At 49.6% G+C, this 20,158-nt stretch overlaps 1 protein-coding gene across 1 annotated transcript in view; it reads right to left on the reverse strand.

Annotated features, from left to right (window-relative positions):
* LOC100644155 (protein dachsous) overlaps nucleotides 1-20,158 on the reverse strand; it is a 212,916-nt gene that overhangs the window by 9,611 nt on the left and 183,147 nt on the right. The window contains exons 4-14 of the mRNA XM_020867734.2: nucleotides 15,730-15,893; nucleotides 15,215-15,619; nucleotides 12,487-12,895; nucleotides 9,636-9,914; nucleotides 9,037-9,260; nucleotides 8,072-8,738; nucleotides 7,558-7,908; nucleotides 4,758-5,084; nucleotides 4,186-4,672; nucleotides 494-1,439; nucleotides 115-400 (exon numbers count right to left, since the gene is read on the reverse strand). Coding sequence (XP_020723393.2) covers nucleotides 115-400; nucleotides 494-1,439; nucleotides 4,186-4,672; nucleotides 4,758-5,084; nucleotides 7,558-7,908; nucleotides 8,072-8,738; nucleotides 9,037-9,260; nucleotides 9,636-9,914; nucleotides 12,487-12,895; nucleotides 15,215-15,619; nucleotides 15,730-15,893 — 4,545 coding nt within the window. The remainder of the gene's footprint in view (nucleotides 1-114; nucleotides 401-493; nucleotides 1,440-4,185; nucleotides 4,673-4,757; nucleotides 5,085-7,557; nucleotides 7,909-8,071; nucleotides 8,739-9,036; nucleotides 9,261-9,635; nucleotides 9,915-12,486; nucleotides 12,896-15,214; nucleotides 15,620-15,729; nucleotides 15,894-20,158) is intronic.

Raw genomic sequence — 20,158 nt, forward strand, 5'->3', positions numbered from 1 at the left:
CGCCATAATTGAACTATACGACTGGCATAATTAACTCAATGACATTTATATTCTATCTTTTACTATTCTCCTGACCTTAATTTAGCGTCGTTAGTGATAATTAACGTGGCTTACCTTCGGAAACGGAGATGATACTGTGCTCTGGAAAAGTCGGTTGATTGTCGTTGATATCGATCACGCGGACGCTGAGAGCAGCCGTTCCGGTCAACTGAGGATTTCCTTGGTCCGTCGCGATTATCGTTAGTCTATATTTCTCTCGTATTTCACGATCGAGAACGATATTCGTTCGAACTATGCCACTGTAGGGTGGACTGATGGTGAATGCATTGTCCGGATTACCGTCAACGATATGATACAAGATTCTGCTGTTCATCCCTTGGTCCGCATCGCTGGCCGAAAGCTATGCAAACGAAACACGCGTATTATACGCTTCTGCCTTACAAGCTAGTGGAAACTTTTAATTATCGTTAACATATCGACGTTATATTTTTACCTTGACGACAAAGTCTCCTTTGACGTTGCCTTCCAGGACCGTTGCCGAGTACTGTGTTTGAGTGAAAATCGGTGGATTGTCGTTGACGTCTGACACCTTCACTACAACCTTCACGTATGCTTCCAAGGGATCGGGACCGCTGGTTCTAGCAGCTACAGCGAGCACGTGCTGCGAACTTTCTCTAGGTTTCTCCTTGGATTGCTGTCCTTCCAGAGATCTACCCCATGAATTCGTTCGACTGTCATCGGTTTGTTCTTCCACAGGTTTCACCCTCATATCGGTCCACAATTCCGCGTCCAACCTAGAGGGATCATTCACGCGTAACAATCCGGTATCCTCGTCGATGGTGAACGTGCCAAAGTCGTTGCCCGATCCAAGGGAGTAAGAAACGTGTTGCCTTCTACCGTCCGACCGAACGGCCGAGACTTGGATCACTTCGGTGCCAGCCGCAGAATTTTCCTGAATAACAACTTCGTACGACTCGTTTTGAAATTTCAACACTGGCGCCAAGTCGGCGAGATCTCCGACTTGCAGTTCGATCAATCCTCGAGTGCTTTTCGGTGGATTTCCCTTGTCCCTGGCCAGCACCTCCAAGTGATACGTCTTGCCGTTGTCCTGCGACAGGGATAACGCCGCAGTAACGGCGCCTGTGCTTGGGTGTATCCTGAATTTAGGCTTCTCTTGCTCGTGCAGGAAAGAGTAGACCACTTCTCCATTGGGACCGTCGTCGGCGTCGGTCGCCACTACTCGCAGAATGTTCTTCTCTGGCTGAGTGCCAATCGACACGCGGGCACGAAAGGGATACTCGTCGAAGACAGGGGCATTATCGTTGACGTCGCTCACTCGAATCTCAACCGGGATCGTGGTACTCCTGGCGTCGTACTTGCCGCTGTCCGTAGCTACCACCACGAAGTTGTAGGAACTTTGGCGTTCGCGATCCAAAGGGCTGCGGAAAACAATCGGGCTAGAGACATTCGATAGATTGAACGAGTCGCGAAAATTCTCTATAATCATGGACAAAAGGGAAAGGAAGAATTATTTAGCGGGTCGGACAAACCGGAAAGTTCGGTTACATTAGCGACTGGCGAAAATTACGTTCGGTTCGGAGCCCCTGCGCATCAGATGCATCTTTAATTCTGATTTACCGGTCAATAGACGATTGTTCGAACCAGGAGAACGGGCCCGGATTTAAGGCGGAAGGTGGCAGCGCAGCGTAGCGCGACGGCGGATAGCTTGTTTGTCTGACGGAAGCCTTAATCGTGCACAGCGATCTTGTGTAATCCACGTCCGCCATTACCATAACTCTGCGGATCCTCCATGGCGGCTCGCTGGTCGCCGTTTCGTGTCTTAAATCGCACGAAAGCCGGGGGAGGTTGGCTGTTTTTTCGCCGTTACCACTGAGCGAATTTAGCGTCCCCGTCCTCGTGAGCTATACGCCTCGAGAAATCGCTATATCGACTTAGGGCTCCGACTCTCTCCCTCCTTTTCCCGATTTCTACGCCTCCTCGACTGAATAGTTCAGCGCGTTTTTAAACATCTTCTCCCCTTTGGCCGGCACTCTTGCCGCTATCTAGAATTTACTCGCTAGGAGGTATTGCTCTCCTGCTTCGATACATCCGTGAAACCAAACGGCGCAACGTCTTTATCGCGCATGTTAATTCTAATCTAATTATACTATCGTGGCAAATTTTTCGCTCGACCCACGACTCGAATGCATAATTTGTTCCCATTGAAAATAACCGTTTAACGAGTAACATTCAATTGTCGGGTATTTTTTCTAAAATTCCGGTCAGATAGCAGCGATAAAACGAGTCAGGGGTAATTTATCGTATCGTTGGACTTTGTCTTTATTAGCCGCTTGGAAAAGTCACGCGAACCTTGCGAATTCGCGAGCCGGCGATAAGCACCGGCTGAGCTCGACAATGTCTTTGCCGCGTATACACTGCCTGCTTCGTATGTGCACGTAATAACCTTTAACGAGCGTGGAATAATAATCGTGCGCCGGTAGCGCGCAAAATCGACGCGGTTATTTACGATTTAACCGAGCAGAGCCGAGAGTCGACTCTCGCTGCTGACCGTCGCACCGTGCGATTATACGAGCGCGGCTATTTTTATTTACACCGTCTAGATGCGAGATAATATTCTTCGAATCGCTTCTGTTTGAAAATCATCACCTCCGCTAGGATGATGTCGCATCGACGTTCACGGGATTCCTACCGGCGTGGTTCGATTAATCGTCGTGCGCAACGTTATCGATACCGAATCGTCCTTCCTATTCAAGTTAGTTATCAATCTCATCTCTTCCGGGTGGTCCTGGGAATGAACAAGGGGAGAACTTTTATACACCTACTCGTAGCGAACCTCCGCGCTGCTGAACCCGCTCGGACTGTCGAGGTAACAGCAATAGCAACAATGCCAACAACAACGCGATACAGCCACGCGGTTGGTGACTACCGATTGGGAAGAGAAACGAGCGCCGGCAGCAGCCGCGGAGCGAACGACGGAGAAAGAAAGTTCGTCGGAACAAGTGGTGGGAGGAAAAAGGGACGGAGAAAGAGTCGCAGACAGAGATCGCGAAAGAGTGGCCCGACCGGGATCTGGTTTTGCATATCAGGCTTTTTGCCGGCTGAAATAATGCATTGAAATGCCACATGGTGCCCCGCTGAAATGACACACGGCTGTCGCGCGGCAAAAGTACGCTTCTGCGTGCCTCCTCCCGACTACCGACACCCTTCATCCTATAGATCTCCCTATTTCTCGGCTCGCTGCTTGTTTGTCTTTCCTTTTTTCTTCCTTCCTCTTTCTTTTTCTTTTTTGCTTTCCTCTTCATCTACTCCTCCTCCTATTTTTTGTCTCTCTTCAACGATCCTACATACTCGTCTGCGTCTCTATCGAAAACGGAACCAGCACGGCCGGTACCATTCGATGTGGTTTCGACGAACGAACTAACAAAAGTACAGAAGCTTTCGTTTCACCGGGGATTACGCGAGTAATAACGAGGCAAGATTCGAATGGTGACAAGGTCGGAGTTCGTGAAACCCTCGGTGAAATTTAATCAACGGTGTTTGACCTTGATAGAACGGAAGCTACGGGAGGACTAGAGATTTAACGACGTCTCGCGATACGAGTTTATTGCGCGCATAATCGCAAAGGGCACAGAAGAGAAGGACGAGAAGGGAGACACGGGCGAAGAAAGGAGACAGGAGAAGGAAGAACACGTTGATCCGTGCCGACGGGTTATGCATATGGAATCAACTAATCGACCACAGTGCATCGTTCACGAGTCCCATCGACTGACTTTATAATTCTACGACGTTCCTAGACCTTCCACCTCTTTCCATCACCACCACCTTCTTGTCCGATGGTTTTTTTCATTTCTGTATCTTACCCGCTCCTCCCATGCGTCTACTCCTCGTTTTATGATGACAGTACCGACGTAATATCCCACCGGCGATCCTAATCTCACCCGCAATAAAGATTGCGCAGTAATTAACGCCAGGATGAAATTAGTTTGCTGGAAGAGCTCGCGAAAGAAAGAATTCAATGTGGGAGAAGGGACAAGACGTACGTAAAGAGACTAGGACGAGATCACCAAAAGCTCAGTGAGAACATTGTTCTCGGGTAAAGACTGAGCGAAAAAAAAGTCTTCGTTTGATTGTGATAGTTAAAAATAGAGGACGTCGATTACTCACCCAGCAGTTGTAATGACGCCCGTTAGGTTGTCAACTCTGAATAGCCAGCTCGTTTCTTCGCCAATGGCGTAGGTGATTTTTCCATTCACTCCCTGATCCGGATCCGTCGCTCTCACTGACATGACGCTAGAATCTGGTGCCACATCCTCGGAAATAGTTGCCACGTATTTGCTAGGATAATAGTTTGTCGGGTAATTAGCAGACCCATACGAGAAGCCGTTGGACAAAGCGAATCCGGGATACTCGGAACTTGGAACAGGCCCTCGAGGTCTCGATTCGGTATACTGATTCTGAACGAATGATGGAGCGTTGTCGTTCACGTCCAGAACGATTACGGTCAAGTTACATCGTGTCTCCAAGCTGGGCCGACCTTTGTCCTTGGCTGAAATCGTCAGGATGTACTTGGATACCGCTTCCCGATCTAGATTCGACATCGACAACATTCCGGTTATGGAGTCCAAGATGAACTTTGCGCCAATGTTACCACCTAAAAAGCCACCAGAACAATGAAGCCTGTATGTATGCGTAGATGGACGAAGGGAAACAGTAGGTGGAACTTCGAAGCGTCTTACCTACGATACTGTAATAAATTTCCCCATTTTTCCCCTCGTCGAGATCGGCCGCCGCGATCGTATGAATCACGGAAGTCCCTTGGTTCTCGGGTACGGCGAGCGTGTAACAGGAACCTGGTCGAAATTCGGGACTGTTGTCGTTTTCATCCATGACTAAAACTTCGAGCGTGCTGATATCCAACAGCTTGCTGGACCTCGCTAAAATCGGAACGGAATAGTGGGAGACTTCCTCGCGATTCAGAGGTCCACGCAGGGTCACTAGACCGTTCGGTGTGACGGAGAATTTGTCCGCGGCCAGGTTGCTTGGAATACTAAAGCTGACGTTACCTGCGCAATCATATCAAAACCTTCGTCAACGTTCCAGTCGATATTTTCATCGATGGATATTCAACGCGTGGAATAAAATTAAGCTCTTTTTTTTGAAGTTACGGCCAACCGAAGCACGTTACAAGAAATTAGGACCACGCGACCGAGACTCGTTTTCTCGCAAGACCATTATCCTGTCGGGTCCTTTCCGAAAATCTGAAATTATCGGTCAGTTTGCATACGTAAATGTGTGCCTTTAAAGCGAAAGCGATCGAATCCCTTGGTCGGAGATCGACACGTAGCGCGAGGCGATAAGCTTCGTAAATTCCTAAAAATATACCAAGCAAATTCGATTCGCGAAACAGCTTTGTTCTTCCGATTACCGGACACGGTTCGAAACCAGGGGTGAATGGTAAATAACAAGAGAGAAGAAGGAGATAAAAAGCAAAGGATCTTAGCCCCGCAGCAATTATACAATTTGGTTACCGACATTCGATACTCAACGCGTTACGACTGCGAAACTACGGATGCTTGCAAAATTTATACGAGAGAAAATCCAGATTTAAACGGGTTCGATCTGTGAAACGCGGTCGGATAGGAAGAATATCGTTTCAAGGTATATCTACCGGTGGTCGCGTTTGGCCGTACACAAGGAAAACGATCAAAAGCGTCGTCGAGACGAAAGAGTTTTACGACAAACCCGAGTACGGAATATTCCATTCGCGTGGTCATCGTTTTCTCTGGAAGGAGTGACGTCTTCCGGTGGAAGCCAGAGTTTAATGCATTCGTTATTATACTAAAATTCCGAAGGACGATGCGCATTAAACTACCGCGGCAATACTTTTAGTTAACATAGAACAAAGAGACGCACTAGCGATCATTCGGTATTTCTCTCTCGCATCGTGAACGTGGCCAGAAGAACATTTGGCCGGGTCTCGTGTGTATTCCGTATTCGTAGACGCAGCAGAACGGTAGTTACGGTGACGACACGCACACGCTCGTGCTGCACGTACGACGGTGTCGGTGTTGGTTGGAACCGGTGATTTGCCTATGCGTACTGCGGCAAGCTGGCGGCACGATGATATACGCGGCCATTGTTTCGCCCTGTCCCCTTTCGTTCTTCCTTTTCATCCGCCCTCCCTGCTGCGATGCAGCGCGGTGGCTCGCTAGCGGTTCCGGACCCCTAACAGCAACCTCGTCCTTCGGGGTATCTCACAGGGACGCGGAACCCTTTGCAAGTTCTGCAGGGCGCGCTAATGCGCTCGTCTGATACACGGGCACCGGTCTAGATAAGCGCAAAACGAGCGATATACCATATTGTCGCTCGTACAGAATGTTTTGCTACGAGACCGAGGATACCTAGCGGATTTTCTGCGCACGCTTTTAGTGATCATTATGCTCGTGTTCTGTCTCATCTGCTTTACGGTCCGTTTTTCTATTCGAAAAGCGGCGGCCGGAACTGAAGGTGGAGGAAAGGCAAAGCGGAGGATTCAAGAGGAAAGCGGAGCGCCAAGGAGCGCGGTCACCTAACGCACACCGTCGAACCTCTATCTACGAGAATAAAATTTTCTCATCGGCGGAATTCTCCGAGGAGCTTTTAACGCGGCGACGAGCAACCATATTGTGGGAGAAGAGAGAATGGCGAGAGAGAGGGGGAGAGAGAGAGGGAGAGTATCGCGCAGACGTAGCACGCGGATGGAACGCACTTTCGAACAGGAGGGAGCCAGACCAAGAGTCGTTTCGCTGAATTTACTATAATGTCCGGTACCAGCCAGATTCGAGGCAATTATTCGTGGTATTTTCATAGCAGAGCTTTCCTATTAGCAGGAGTGGCCATTGGCAGCGGTTATATTCCTTTCTGGCAGTCCGACATGTAGGTGGCACATAACCGCGCATACGCTGGCGCGCGGCGACAGCCAAGCTCGAAAATCCGTGGAGCAGAACGTAGAAGGAGGGATGGAAAGAGATACGAGAGAAGAGAGGGCACAAGCCGGGACAAGATAGGAGAATGTAATTTCACCTTCTGCTGGTATAGGGAGCGCTAAATTGACAGCCCCTCCTGTTCCGTCGCACTTTATGCAGCGACGCACCACCGAAACAATAAGGACGCTCGCGGAACACCTAAAAGGATAGCCGCGCGGGAGCCCCATTTTTGGTCCTCTCGTGCATCCTTGTCGTACAACGGCGGTGTGTGCGTGTACGCGAAAGAGATCGATAAGTTCCGAGGCAGCCGAGTTCGGCTTTGTCCCTTCGCATTATCCTTGCAAGCGTTAACCGAATATACGCGGTTCTATCTGATCATCTTTCGCGAGTGATATACGAGCATCGGCGGATATTTATCAATAAACTGACCGGTTGTAAACCCAACGCGAGTTTTATCTCGCGTATTTAATGGGAATAAAATGGAATCGAGAATCGCGATCTTGACGATCCGCGCGCTCGCGGTTTGCCAGTCCACGATAACTCTTTGAAAGAGATCGCGGTGCACGCTTACCCTGATCGGCGATGATAGGACCGGCGACGTTTAGAACCGGTGCTCCGACCTGGAGGTCTTCTGAAATTCTAGCTACAGGGTTGGCGAGCAGTAGCCGAGGAGGTCCGTTGGTCTGTCCAGAAGCCAACGTCAGAATCAGCCTGAGAGTGGACTTGCGTGGTGGGGAACCGTGATCGTTCGCCGTAATCTCCAGCTCCGTCGACCTTACCATCGGCCTCTCCAGGCTCACTATACCAGATTCGTAACCCACCGAGAATCTCGCCTCCTCGTTCGCCGATGTAATCACATACGATACACGGCCATTGTCACCTGCGTCTTTATCCACGGCGACCACTCTCACGAGCATCGCCCCTGCAACGATGCCAATTTACGATAATGCTGCTTTGTAATTGAATCGGCCGTCTCTGCGCGTTAGCGCGGCAAACTGAAAGATCTCTACGTGTTTAAGATTCGATTAAACTCACTCGTTGCTCTTGCCTGAATGAGCTAAATCGCATAGCAGAGAGTCACTCACCTGGTAAGAGGTCCGGCGTGACCGCGACTTTGGTCGATTCCGGAGCAACGAAAACCGGGTCGTTGTCGTTCTGGTCGAGCACGATGATCCTCGCGGTCACGGTCGAGGCTAGTTGTTCGCCGGGAGGAGCGCGATCGGACGCCTTCAGGATCAGCATGTACTCGGCTCTTTCCTCCCTGTCGAGAGGCCTGGCCAAGGTTAGAGCGCCGGTCAGCGAATCGACCGCAAAGCTGCCTCTCGATGGAAATTCGGCCACCAGACTGTATCTAAGATCGCCGTTCAAACCGCTGTCCAAATCGATGGCCGTCAAATTGTAGACGGTAGAACCGATCACTGCCTTCTCCGAGACTCGAACGGTTATCGGATCCTGCGGCCATCGGGGTGGATTGTCGTTTGCGTCTTCGATCATGATCTTCACCGAGACGGCGATGCTCTGAGGGTTGCCGATCGACGTGGTGTCCAATGCGCGAATCTCTAGGTGGTATTCACTAACGTTTTCGCGGTCGAGAGAATGAGCGACCACCAACTGACCGGAGCTACGATCCACATCGAATGCTGGAAACTCGCTGATGGGTGTCAGGGAATCCAAGGTGAAGGCCACGCGGCCTGCTGGACCCGCTCCCGACACCGATCCCACCGCTTGTCCAATACTAGCGTCCTCGCGTACCTAAACGAATCGTGTTACGCGATTTTTTCCTAATTAGTAGGATCGTAAAAGCCGAAGTAATAGTTTGATTCCGATTTAAAGTACCCCTTTAAAATTTATCCCTTTCCTCCGTAATTAACTTTTTACCGCTTTGCGAAAGAAGAGTCGTCGATGCTTGAACACCTTTGAACGTGCACGCGCGTCCATCCTACGAGATGCTTTATCAGCCACGATGCTCATAAATCGCGCGAAAAATTCGAATGAATCGACCAGTGAACGAAAGTTGCATAGCGGTGGCGACGAGGTCGATGATACTCACGTTAAAGGCAAGACTGCTGCTGGTGAAGGTCGGCCGGTTATCCGCCAGCGCTAAAACCTCGACTCTTAACGCGCGTATACCATGCCGCGGTGGTCGGCCTGCATCCGTCGCCTTTACGGACACCCGGTATACGTTTCGTTCTTCGTGATCGAGAACCGCCTTCGTTCTGATCATGCCGGTGATCGGATCAATGGTGAAAACGTTGTAACCATCCGAGTCTCGGTCTGTACAGGTCAAGGTTAGTCGTGAGAGTACGATAATCGACACTCGGTGAAAAACTCGCGTGATCTCGACAGTGAGAACGAATAACGTTAAAACACCATTAAGGAAATAGCAATATTACGGTTATTCAAACTCGTTAAGCATGTATCCGACTGGCTCGAAAGGGTCGAAACGACTCGTAAACGTTCTTGAGAAAATCGGATGGCAATCCTAACGAGACCGTATAAACACAACCCGATCGAGTTCGTCTTTAAGACCGTGCATAATTGTCTTGGTAATTGGATAACTAATTTCTTCGAGCGAGCTTTCTTCCTTTTCGTGGATCGAGACGAAATCACTTCGATTCGATCCGTGTTTCTTCGGCTGTAACGCATTACCTTTCAAAATCGTGTAGGTTACGGACGCATTTTCGCCGAGATCCGTGTCCAACGCTCTAACCCTCGCTACTTCCGTTCCCGGTGGTTGTTCCTCCCTGACGCTCACCACGTCCCCTTGAGGATCCACGATTTCGGGCGAGTTGTCGTTCACGTCCAGTACGGTAACCTTCAATGGTACCCTGGCCGCTCTGGACGGGGTTCCTTGATCTCGTGCCTCGAGGACCAGCTCGTGCACTCCCTTCGTTTCCCGATCCAGCGGTTCTTTAGTCGTGATCTCGCCTGAAAATCACAAACGAAAAGATGATTTCGTTCATTTTCTAAGATATCTAAGACGTTTCCCATTCGTATTTATTTCGATTCACCGCATCGATTCTCTAGATGGGTACGAGAAGATGCTCGTGATACGCAGCAAGAGACCGCGTATAAATGAGATGGAAATGCCGTAAATATGTTGACATAGAATTCGTGTACGTACGTGGGACGGACGATCACCGGTCGACATTGTGCGAGGAAATCGACCTTATCAATTTTCCTCGACAGGAACGATTAATTGGATAATCGCTGTTCGTACGCTCGCTAAGAAACGTCCGTTCGAACGCTCGAATTCCTTGGTCGCGCCTCGACACCGGCTATCGTATTTCGTTTCCGTCCTCCTCTCGCATATTATAATTGCAATACGGATGCGTATATAGTCGCGCGTGTAACGAGCACCGCTGTAATTACGTATCTCGCGGTACAGACGGACCGCAAATGTTACGAAGGGTAGAGGGGCTGAAGGAGGAGAAAGAGAAGAAGAAAAGGAAGGAGGAACGGGACGAGAAGGAGGAGGCGGAGATCGAAAGAAAGAAGGAAAAGAAAGAAGAAACGTAAAAAGGAGAGAGGGAGTCTTCTCGAGCTGTCTTTTCGATGGGTCAGCGCATTAATGGGTAATTAAGCAAGCGCCTAGCCGACCGAGCAAAACTATTCCAAGATGTGGAAAGGAATGGGGAAAACAATTCGTATAAGGGGTCGAAGGAAGGGCTTCGGTGTTCGTAGGACACACGAGACACCCGCGTGCCTCTACGAATTCTCGACGTACCTAGTCCAGTCCGACGCGTCCACCTCGTCTACCAGCGCCGACAGAACCCCGTCGACGTCGGCGTGCTCGTCGTTTAGAAGACAAACGATCGACGGAGGAACATGCAAACGAGCCGGCATCGAGGGATACCATCGCGGAACAATAAGAAGTATATCGTAGGACGCGTGCTAATGCGTTTCTCGTGTTAACCGTGGGACCGTGCGACGAACTTCTTTGCCCCCTTCAGGAACCGGCTCTCTTTCCGTTCCCGCGCGTTTCTTCCAATATTTGGAAATCCATGCTCTTCCGAGACTGCGTTAGGGAAACTCGTTCCGCGCCGCCACAATCAATAAGATATTTCTTGGAAGCTGTGAAACATATACCGAAACTGGCCAACCGACCAACCGCTCCACGATTTCCCGCGTTTCACCGCTATTTGGTTTTCCGCTAATTTCTCGCATGACTATCGGTGGCAACGAGCACACAAGTCGAGTAGAACCTTCCGAAACCAAAGATTAATATACAAGTACCGCTGCGACGGAACAACTGAATACTTCCGGCAGAGAGAGGCAACGGTTATTTTTATTTCTCTGTAGCGAAGGTTCGCACTGGAATGACTGGAAAAGAGTCCCTCCTCTGCAAACAGGCAGGCCGGTGCACCGACCAGCGAGACTTCTCGTGGATACGAGAGGAAGACCGGCCTGGTCTCGAACCAGCATGTACACAAATACTCTCGTGTCGCATGCCAATCAAAGCACGTATGCGCGTAGCATACGAGAGGCAGCGTGCGTGCTCGTTTCGCAGTGTGTGCTGAACCCGGGCCCTTTCTGGTGATTCGTTACACGCCGGTAAGGTGAAAGCACCACTCTTACGGGATTATACTTTGATATCCACGAAGCAGGGGAGATGTTACAAAAACGAAATAATCGCGCCACTGTTCGTATCTCCGATATTGCGTTGTATGGTCTTCCAATTAAAGGCATTCGTATCAAAAATAAATTTACGCTCCTTCGCTTCTTTTTCTTCGACTTCGACCGCTATAAATCTTGAACGCGCGCCAAAGCCGAGAGACGCGCGTCCACCAGAACGAACGACAGAGCTTTGTGCGCACCGTGGAAGCCGATTTCATTAAGCGTTTTCGAGGACTTACGAAACCCGCGTCTCAAGATCTATCGTGTCGTTTCTGTCTGGTGTTCTAAAGGGTTGCACAATCGTGCACGGTACCGCTGTTTAACAATGGTACGCAACATCACCAGGACCGTTCCCGAGTTGACGTAAGAGCAACGCGTAAATTAACAACGTCGATGGCCGAGGGCTATTTAGTAAATTAATCGCTTCTTTCTTCCTTTTCTTCACACCTTGCTCAACGCCCGGTTCGAATTCAATTCGAATACGCGTCATTCCTTTCTGTCTGCGCTAGAAAGCTAGAGACGTGACGCGATCGCGTAAATTCCTTTCCAACATATGTGTCACTCCATAAAAAGGAACATCGAGCTGTAAATGTGTTCGATATCGTACCGAACTGCGTTCGATATCATAGTATGTTAATTCTATCGGAAATTCGGACAGTATATAGAACTCTTTGACATTTTCCTGGACGGTTCTAGACGCGTGGGATTTTTTTATTTGGACGTTCGAGCGATCATAGCTGTATCAGCTGCATCATAGTCGGCTGACAGCTTTCGTAAACACTCGAGCGTCGGTTCGACGAGAAACAAGTAAGTACGCGCGCACCGGATTAATATCGGTTATGCAAACAGAGGAAGAAAGTCGGAAGGGAGAAAAAGATCTTACCTGTATCAGGATCGACGGTGAAACTGCTGTTGGCTTGGACCACCGCGTATCTGAGCAGGGCGTTTTTCCCAAGATCGGGATCAGAGGCACTCACGGATCCGACCAGCGTACCCGAGGGTAGATTCTCCAACAGGTCGAATCCGTAAAAATCCTTCTCGAATCGGGGATCGTTGTCATTGTCGTCGAGCACCGTGACCAGCACGGAAGCGCTCGCGGTCGCGGCCGGAGAACCGTTGTCGGTCGCGAGAACCGTCAGCGCGTGCCGATCCAGGGTCTCGCGATCGAGAATCTGCGCGAGGTAAATCCAACCGGTGTTCGGACTGATCCGGAAGGCCGTTGATCCTTGAAGACGGTAACTCAGCCTCGCATTATTGCCCGTATCAAGGTCCACCGCGGTCACTTGAAGAATCTGTGTAGAGGACAGGAACAAGTTTGTTTTACGAGCGTGTTTTTAGGTAGGTCGATACAACGGAAAAACGAGTACGACAATTACGATACTTCCTCGGCCGCGCAAAGGGGGAGAAATCTGAATTTCTGCGATGTAAACGTTTCTCGAGGAGACGAAAAAAAGCCGATGAGATCGATGAAAAAGAAGGCAGCGGCGGCGAGGTGGCACGCAGGGAGAAAGAGGCGGCGAGGAGACAAGACCAGTCGATCCGGTCGTTCCGTATTAATTAAACGCACCCAAAGTCCGCGAACCCTAAATGCGTTCGAACCGGTCGATGTTTTCCAGTGCGGGAGGATCGTGAATTACGGAGGTCGGAGAAGAAGAAGAAACATAGGATCGAGGGTATATAACTTGGTATCCCGTGCACGAAGCTGGCGCACGGGCAATGATGGATGGCGAACCACAAGGAAGAAAAGGCGACGAGCGCGAAGGGCGGAGGGACGAGGACGAGGATAGAAAGGATCGGCACTCGTCTTCTCATCTGTGAAGGAAGAAGGACGAAACGGTGGCGGTGGCGGCGGCGGCGGCGGCAGCAGCGGCACAGAGGGAGGAAGAGTAGAGATCGACCACCATTAGAAGGAGAACCTGACGTGGGAGCAGGCAGTAATGTGTCTAACTGTACGTTATTAGTTCGCGGCGGGTGAAGGGTTACCCTCACTGTAAGCCAAGTTACTCTTGCTAGCTGCTGCTTCCCCCTACTATCTCCCCGAGTTTCTTTCTCTGCTCGTCTCTCTCCCGGTCGCGGCTAAGATATTGTCTGGATACCACCGACAGCTCACAGATCTGTTTCGCCGATAGATACCACCGATATATACGTGTACGCCGCGCCGAGAAAAGATGGAACGAGAGATCGAGTGGCGAAGGAAGAAGGAAAGAGGAAGAGAGGAACGTGCGCGCTGTTCACCTCGTCGTCGTCGTCGTCGTCGTTTCCGTTCTATCGTACCCTCGTGTATCCGTTGTATTAAAAATGTGACGTCATTTAACGGGCCTATCTTGCGGCAACGATCTCTCGGCCATTCGTCATCGGTATCCTTGTATTCGGGATTGCGTCCACCAGTGGCTACCACCGCACCGCGAGGAATCGCGTTGTTCGTCTCTCGTTCCACCGCTAGATATCGCTACTCCAATGACGAACGTGTTCTCGTGTATGCAACAGCTAATCACTCTTTTCCGATTACTTCCTACTTCATCTTTATCCTTGTGTTTAGAGCAAGACCGTTGTGGTCGCGCGTCGGGCCACGAAACGCAACGAAATAAGATGCTATCTGTCAACCACTGTTTGAAGAATTAGACAAACGTTGCTTCTCGAAGACGACAGTGATAACTACGACGATCACGACAAAGAACGAGTCTACCCGAAGTAAATAGTTGTATCCGTGAGCATGAAGTTCGACGTCTTCACGAGAGTCAGACACCAAGAAGGAAAAATTTCACGAAATGGAGAAGAATTTCGTTCCAACTTCGTCGGTAATGGTGTTTAACCACGATAAATAATCCTTTCAAGCGGGATAATCAGCATGGGTTGTTCATAAAACGAGCAGCTGCGTTTCTGTTAAGCCTATCAACGATTACCTATCAATCCCGTGTATTCCGTACTACTCCATAGAGGGCCGCGATACACCATACCACATGCGCACAGCTATACGTATTAGCGCGTATGTATATATCGCGTACAACGCGTTACTGCGCGTTCCTATATCAAACTATCAGTTATAGTCTATCAATCCTTCCACTGAACTGGTCTATCTAGTAACCTTACAGTTCGCATCGCTAATCTTTCGCGCGCTCCGGCGTTCAGCTAATTCGTTTCTGTTCTCCGCTGACAAGGTGAACTCGATGAGTCAACGTCTTCTTCTTCTTCTTCCACTCTATTCGCCGTATCTAATCGAAGAAGACCGAAAAATAGAAAAGGAGGAGGACAAAAGGTAGAGGAGGAGATGATCATCGATCCGAGTGGGTGTTAAGGTTCAGCATGATTGGTCTTGCCGGTTGTCCCGCCGGATGAAGTTACGCTTGGCGAAAACAAATTTGAAAAACAAAAAGAGTGCGAGGAACAAGAATGCGGAGGAACACTGGAGAAAGGTTGTTAATCCCTCTCGCTCCTCTACCGACCCAGAATTTCTCTCTCCCACTCTTCTAGCCTTTCTTCGTTCTGTACACATTTCCATGTACACTTTGCGATGCGCTCCCTCGCTCCCTTCCGCGAAAGGGAATCCTACCGCACGTCTCCTCGACAAACAAATGCCCGCGTGACGGGCGTGTAATGAAGATTTTTCTCACTTGAGAATCGAGCTTGGCGCCTTCGGGAACCTCCACATGATACTCGTTCCTCTCGAACACTGGGGGGTTGTCATTCACGTCCTGTACCTCGACGCTCAGGCTGAGATTCGCGGAGAGACCCGCACCATCCAACGCTCTTATCAGAAGACCGTGCCTTTGCTGTGTCTCGTAGTCCAATCTCCTTGCTAAATAGAGTTCTCCCGAGCGGCCGTCTATTCCAAAGAGGTCGTTGCTATTCTGGCCAAGGACGTAGCGTATAGGGTGAGACGGAACGATGTCGGGATCGGTGGCGTGTGCTACGTAAAGCGCCGAGTGAAGGGGATGCGATTCCGGAACGGAAATGCGGACGCTGCTCGTCGGGAACGTCGGAGCGTTGTCGTTCACATCCTCCACGTTCAATTCCACCTGTGTGACGAGAAACAATGCGACGGCGTTGCGATCAGATTGCTACCTTGGCTCGTGTACGTATCGCGATTTCTCTCGTGATTGTTTCGATTTCTATCGACGCCGGTTACCTGACAGTAGCCTGCGGAAATTCCATTGCGCGCCTCTACGCTGAGAATGTACTTGTCCCGAGTTTCTCGGTCCAGTGGAAGGCGAATCCGAATCATGCCCGTGTTGGAATCCATCATTAGATCCGGTTCTTCCTTCACCAAATAAAATCTGGTTGGCCGTTCACCTGCGAACACAGTTATTATCGTTGTTAAATGGCTACAAAGTGGCTTTTTCTTATACTTTTCTTTTAAGTAACGATCGTTTTAAGGCCGAGCGTCGGAAGCTTGAATCTTTGTGAGGAGAAAGGGATGCGATGCAAACCTTGTATTAATTTTTTTTCCTCGACCTTAGCGAACGAAGAATTCGTTGGTTCGTTGGTCTGTTTCTTTTAAAAAGGAACACGAAAAGAAAGGGCGGAAATGGTGGAGGGGGAAGACTGAAAGCGCAAAAATGACGAAAAGGTATTCGGATACTATATAAGCAAGCTGCTCGTTAATTACAACTTCAGCTTGTTCTCACGTGCGCATTTTGCTCTTTTCCTTTCTCGGGGTGCAAATTGTACGAAAATCTTGGCAATCATCACTCATACATTGTTTCCGATACGTACGCGATTCGTTGTTTCCAACGGTATGATCGATTGATTGAATCGAATGACCGCAATTTCGCTAAACACCGTTCTATAAAATGCATCGCGCGTATACAGTACGCCTTATTCTTTAATGACCTTACCAATAACAGTGCGCAGTGTGCATACTCGCTATCACCAGAACATTTTCTCCTTGGCCGATTTCTACGGAAGTTAAACCAAGCGAATAGAAGTAAGAAATGACCAATGATCGATCATCTTTGATAAGGCGAGGAAATATATATTCTTCAACGACTCGCTATTTATTCCAAAACCTCGAAAGAGGAGAGAAATTCAAAGGAAATTTATAACACGGACATACGAAATCAATTAATTAATAGGGAAATCAAGCGATCATTACCGCTGGCAGACGATGAACGATCGGACGGCAGAGCAGAGCATGTTTCCTGCATAACCAGTGCCGATCCCTGTCCGCCCACGGTCAATGTGCCAAGAACCGTAGGGATGTTCCGCCGCCCCGCGGTATCCCACGTGGTATTGTTCTTGCGTTAGACTTCTAGACCGTCTTCGGTTTTGCTCGCGCTATCGACGCTATTGAATACGGTCGAGCGAACCGTTATCGCTTTGTCTCGCCAGTTACCTGGCGAATATCTTCGTGACATTTAGCCGAGCTCGATCGATCGATCCCCCCGATCCGATGTACTCGACGGACAGACGGTTTGCCTACCTTGACATCGAGATGCGGCTCGTATTCGTATAGCTTAGATACGACTCGAGAGTACACATAAGTTTTTTTTTTTCACGAGATGCTCGTCGATAATTGCCCGGATCGATCGATCGCACTTCAATCCAAAACGGGAGTGGTACGGGTAAGCAGGAGTCTAGTACGTCTCTTCTAGATAGGTTTCGACAAACGCCTTGGATCTACCGCGTCGCGATCGTGTCTCCCATGGAACCGATCGAGTTTTTCCTCGGCAACTGTAGGAAAAACCTGGTAGACGGAGATGCGGAGTAAGCACCGCCTCCATGGGTTTACGTGGAAGGTAGCCGCGAAGGCTTCCATTTGCACGATATCCGGTAACATCGTCTTCGTCGTCGTCGTCGTCGCCGCCATCGTATCGTATCGAGACTCGACGAGTCGAGCGACATAGGTTATACGGACTCTGCCTTAAAGATGGTACTCGGACGCGTACGTGGATGGCATAATTTATGGTTCGCTATTTATACCCATTCCATTTCGTTCCCTTCCTAATAGTTCTACGTCTCCTCGATAAATACGCGAAATCCACGGGAATGGAGAACGTCGCGCTATTATCCCACGCGACCCACTCGACTAAAAAGTAAGTAAGTTGTTCGCGTACAGTTTCGTCGTTTCAATCTGAATTCTAATAAGCGTGTTTGAGAAGTCGAGAGCTGAGACAAATGAAATTAATACACGGTTACCGGTATACGTATGCGCGTGACTATGTAATATTTCTCAGAGATACGCACACACGTTACGCTCGTAAGCAGTAAGCGGTCGTTCAATCGGCTGGCGTGCAACGAACCACACCGCAACCGCGGATCGATATCGATCTGGAGAAAAAGTATACACATGTGCGCGCGAGCGCACGCCCAACACTCGGCCGAAACTTATGCTTACCGGCACCCGATAGCCGTGTTATTAAAATTGCTGCAAACTCGTCCTCGCGCATGTAAATGTAGCTGGCGTACGTGCATGCTCGCTTCGAAGAATACCGACGCGAATTTGCGCGCGTAAATGTAAGCAGGTTTGTACGAAATTGTGTATCGTAAAGTGTAATTGTAAAATAGCGTATGGATGAGATCAGCGCGCGTACAAATACACGACGGAGGTCGCGTATTCGGCACCGACGCTGGTAGCGGAGAGACGTACACGCACATTTATACATCGTACCTACACTCTACACCCATCGGCATTCGGTACCTGTGTTATTAAACGTCCGCGTGATCTTTTTCCATCGAGTCTCGCTGCGAGAGGAGGATCCACCGATCACGTACTACTCTCCGTATATAATTACGATTTACTTCGCATCCCAATACGGCAGAATCATCCGCGTGTCCGAAGGGATCTCCGACACGATTTCGGACCACGTCCCAACCACTCGCATAATCGCCAGTGCGTTTTAAACGGCAATATAAACAAACGCGATCGTTTCATTCGCACCCATCTATTTATCGATAATCGTTAACTTATAATTGCGAGACCAACCCCGAAGGGACAGAGCGAAAATGAACCGATAAGAAGCGTTATCGCGATTTTACGCGACTCTCGAGTTATAACCATCCTGTGCGGGATCTACGTGAAAACCAAACCTGCTCCCTTCCTTCGATTATGAAATGAATAAATTGCAATCGGAGCGTGTCTGGTGGACGCAGACGGTGGACGGGTTTTTCACCCGCGGTGCCGAGTCGAGAGGGCTTCGTCACCCCGGTTACACAGGCGTCCCTCCGGGGTGCCCACGTGGGTGTAACGAAGACAAATCGCTCGCGTCTTTGATTAATTCGCGGAGATCGCTGGTCCAGCGCGGTGCATTCGAGCTCTCGTGGCCCACGTCTGCTCCTCCTTCTTCTTTTCCCTCTCCTCTTGCTCCATCGCTTTCATCTCTACCCTCTTCTCTCGTTTTCCGTGCCTCCTTTACCCGTCTTTCCTCTGTTCGCTCCTCTTCCAGCGTTCATCTCCGAGCTTCATGGATAGAATCGAGAGCGAGTTTTTGCAGCGATACTCGAGCCAGTCAAGAAACCCGTAACGTACTCATTACTGATTCTCGCCCTTTCGCGTCCTCTCGCCAGTTGTTGGTGCGTTGAGTCGCGTCGCTTCGCATCGCGACGAGTTCAGCCATGCCCACCGCGAAAGTACGTTTAACTCGACTTTTGCTTCCGGATAGGAAGGAAGGGTGGGTCGTTGGCGTTACGATATAAAACAACTTTTGATCGCAACGACCTCGACGGAAAGTCCTACGAGGTATTGCGTTCGGTAACGTATGACTTTAAGGACGCGTATCTGATCGGTTTTCGTAGTTTTTAATCGTTGGAACATAGATTCGACATTAAGTTGCCTGTAATCTCTCGATCTTCGCAATCATAAAGATCCATTAGCAATGCAAATTTAATCACCGACTTAATTACTACGACTGGACATTTCGTTCTTATTACTACATCGACAATTCCGTCGACAACGGCAGTTTGTTTGCCGAAATTCCACCTTTAATAGATTTTCGAAGCTGTTAACGTCGGAATAGAGAACGCGAGGGCCTCGATAGGAATAATGCGAACGATCCGGTGGTTCCAGTCAATGGTTAAGCGATCGTTGCACGCCGGTCAATGGTGTACGTGTGCGTACGCGTGCGTACACGTGCGCGGTACGCCCGGAGTATATCTCCGTAACGCCTTGTAGTCGTACAACACCTCGTACCAGAACGTGCCCTCTAGCGTACCGACAATGCAAACCGGTAGAAACTCGTCGAGAGCTTTTCGATTCAGAATAATCCTGCACGTTCACCGTGCTTTCCTCTCTTATTTACAATCTATCCGTGTCTTCTACGCCCCGAGTTCCGTTTACCCGGCATCCTCTCTTCTATCCGGTGCGCTTGGTTTCTCTTGCTTTCTCAGCCTGCGTTCTTACGTGGTTTATTCTTTCTCTAACTTCGGTACGCGCGCGGTACGGTAAGCGCGGCGTGTACCTCGCGACCAACGTCGTGCCACAACCCTTTTTATCCCATCTTCTGATTCTCCGTATCTCCGTCGAATCCACCGTTCACGCCTCGTCCTCTCTCAGTCGCACAAATGGAATTCGTTTCTAGTTCCTTGACTCCCGTTCCCGTGCTCCTTTTCTTGTCCCTCTC

This window comes from Bombus terrestris, chromosome 4, assembly GCF_910591885.1.
Source record: "Bombus terrestris chromosome 4, iyBomTerr1.2, whole genome shotgun sequence".
Classification (NCBI taxonomy): domain Eukaryota; kingdom Metazoa; phylum Arthropoda; class Insecta; order Hymenoptera; family Apidae; genus Bombus; species Bombus terrestris.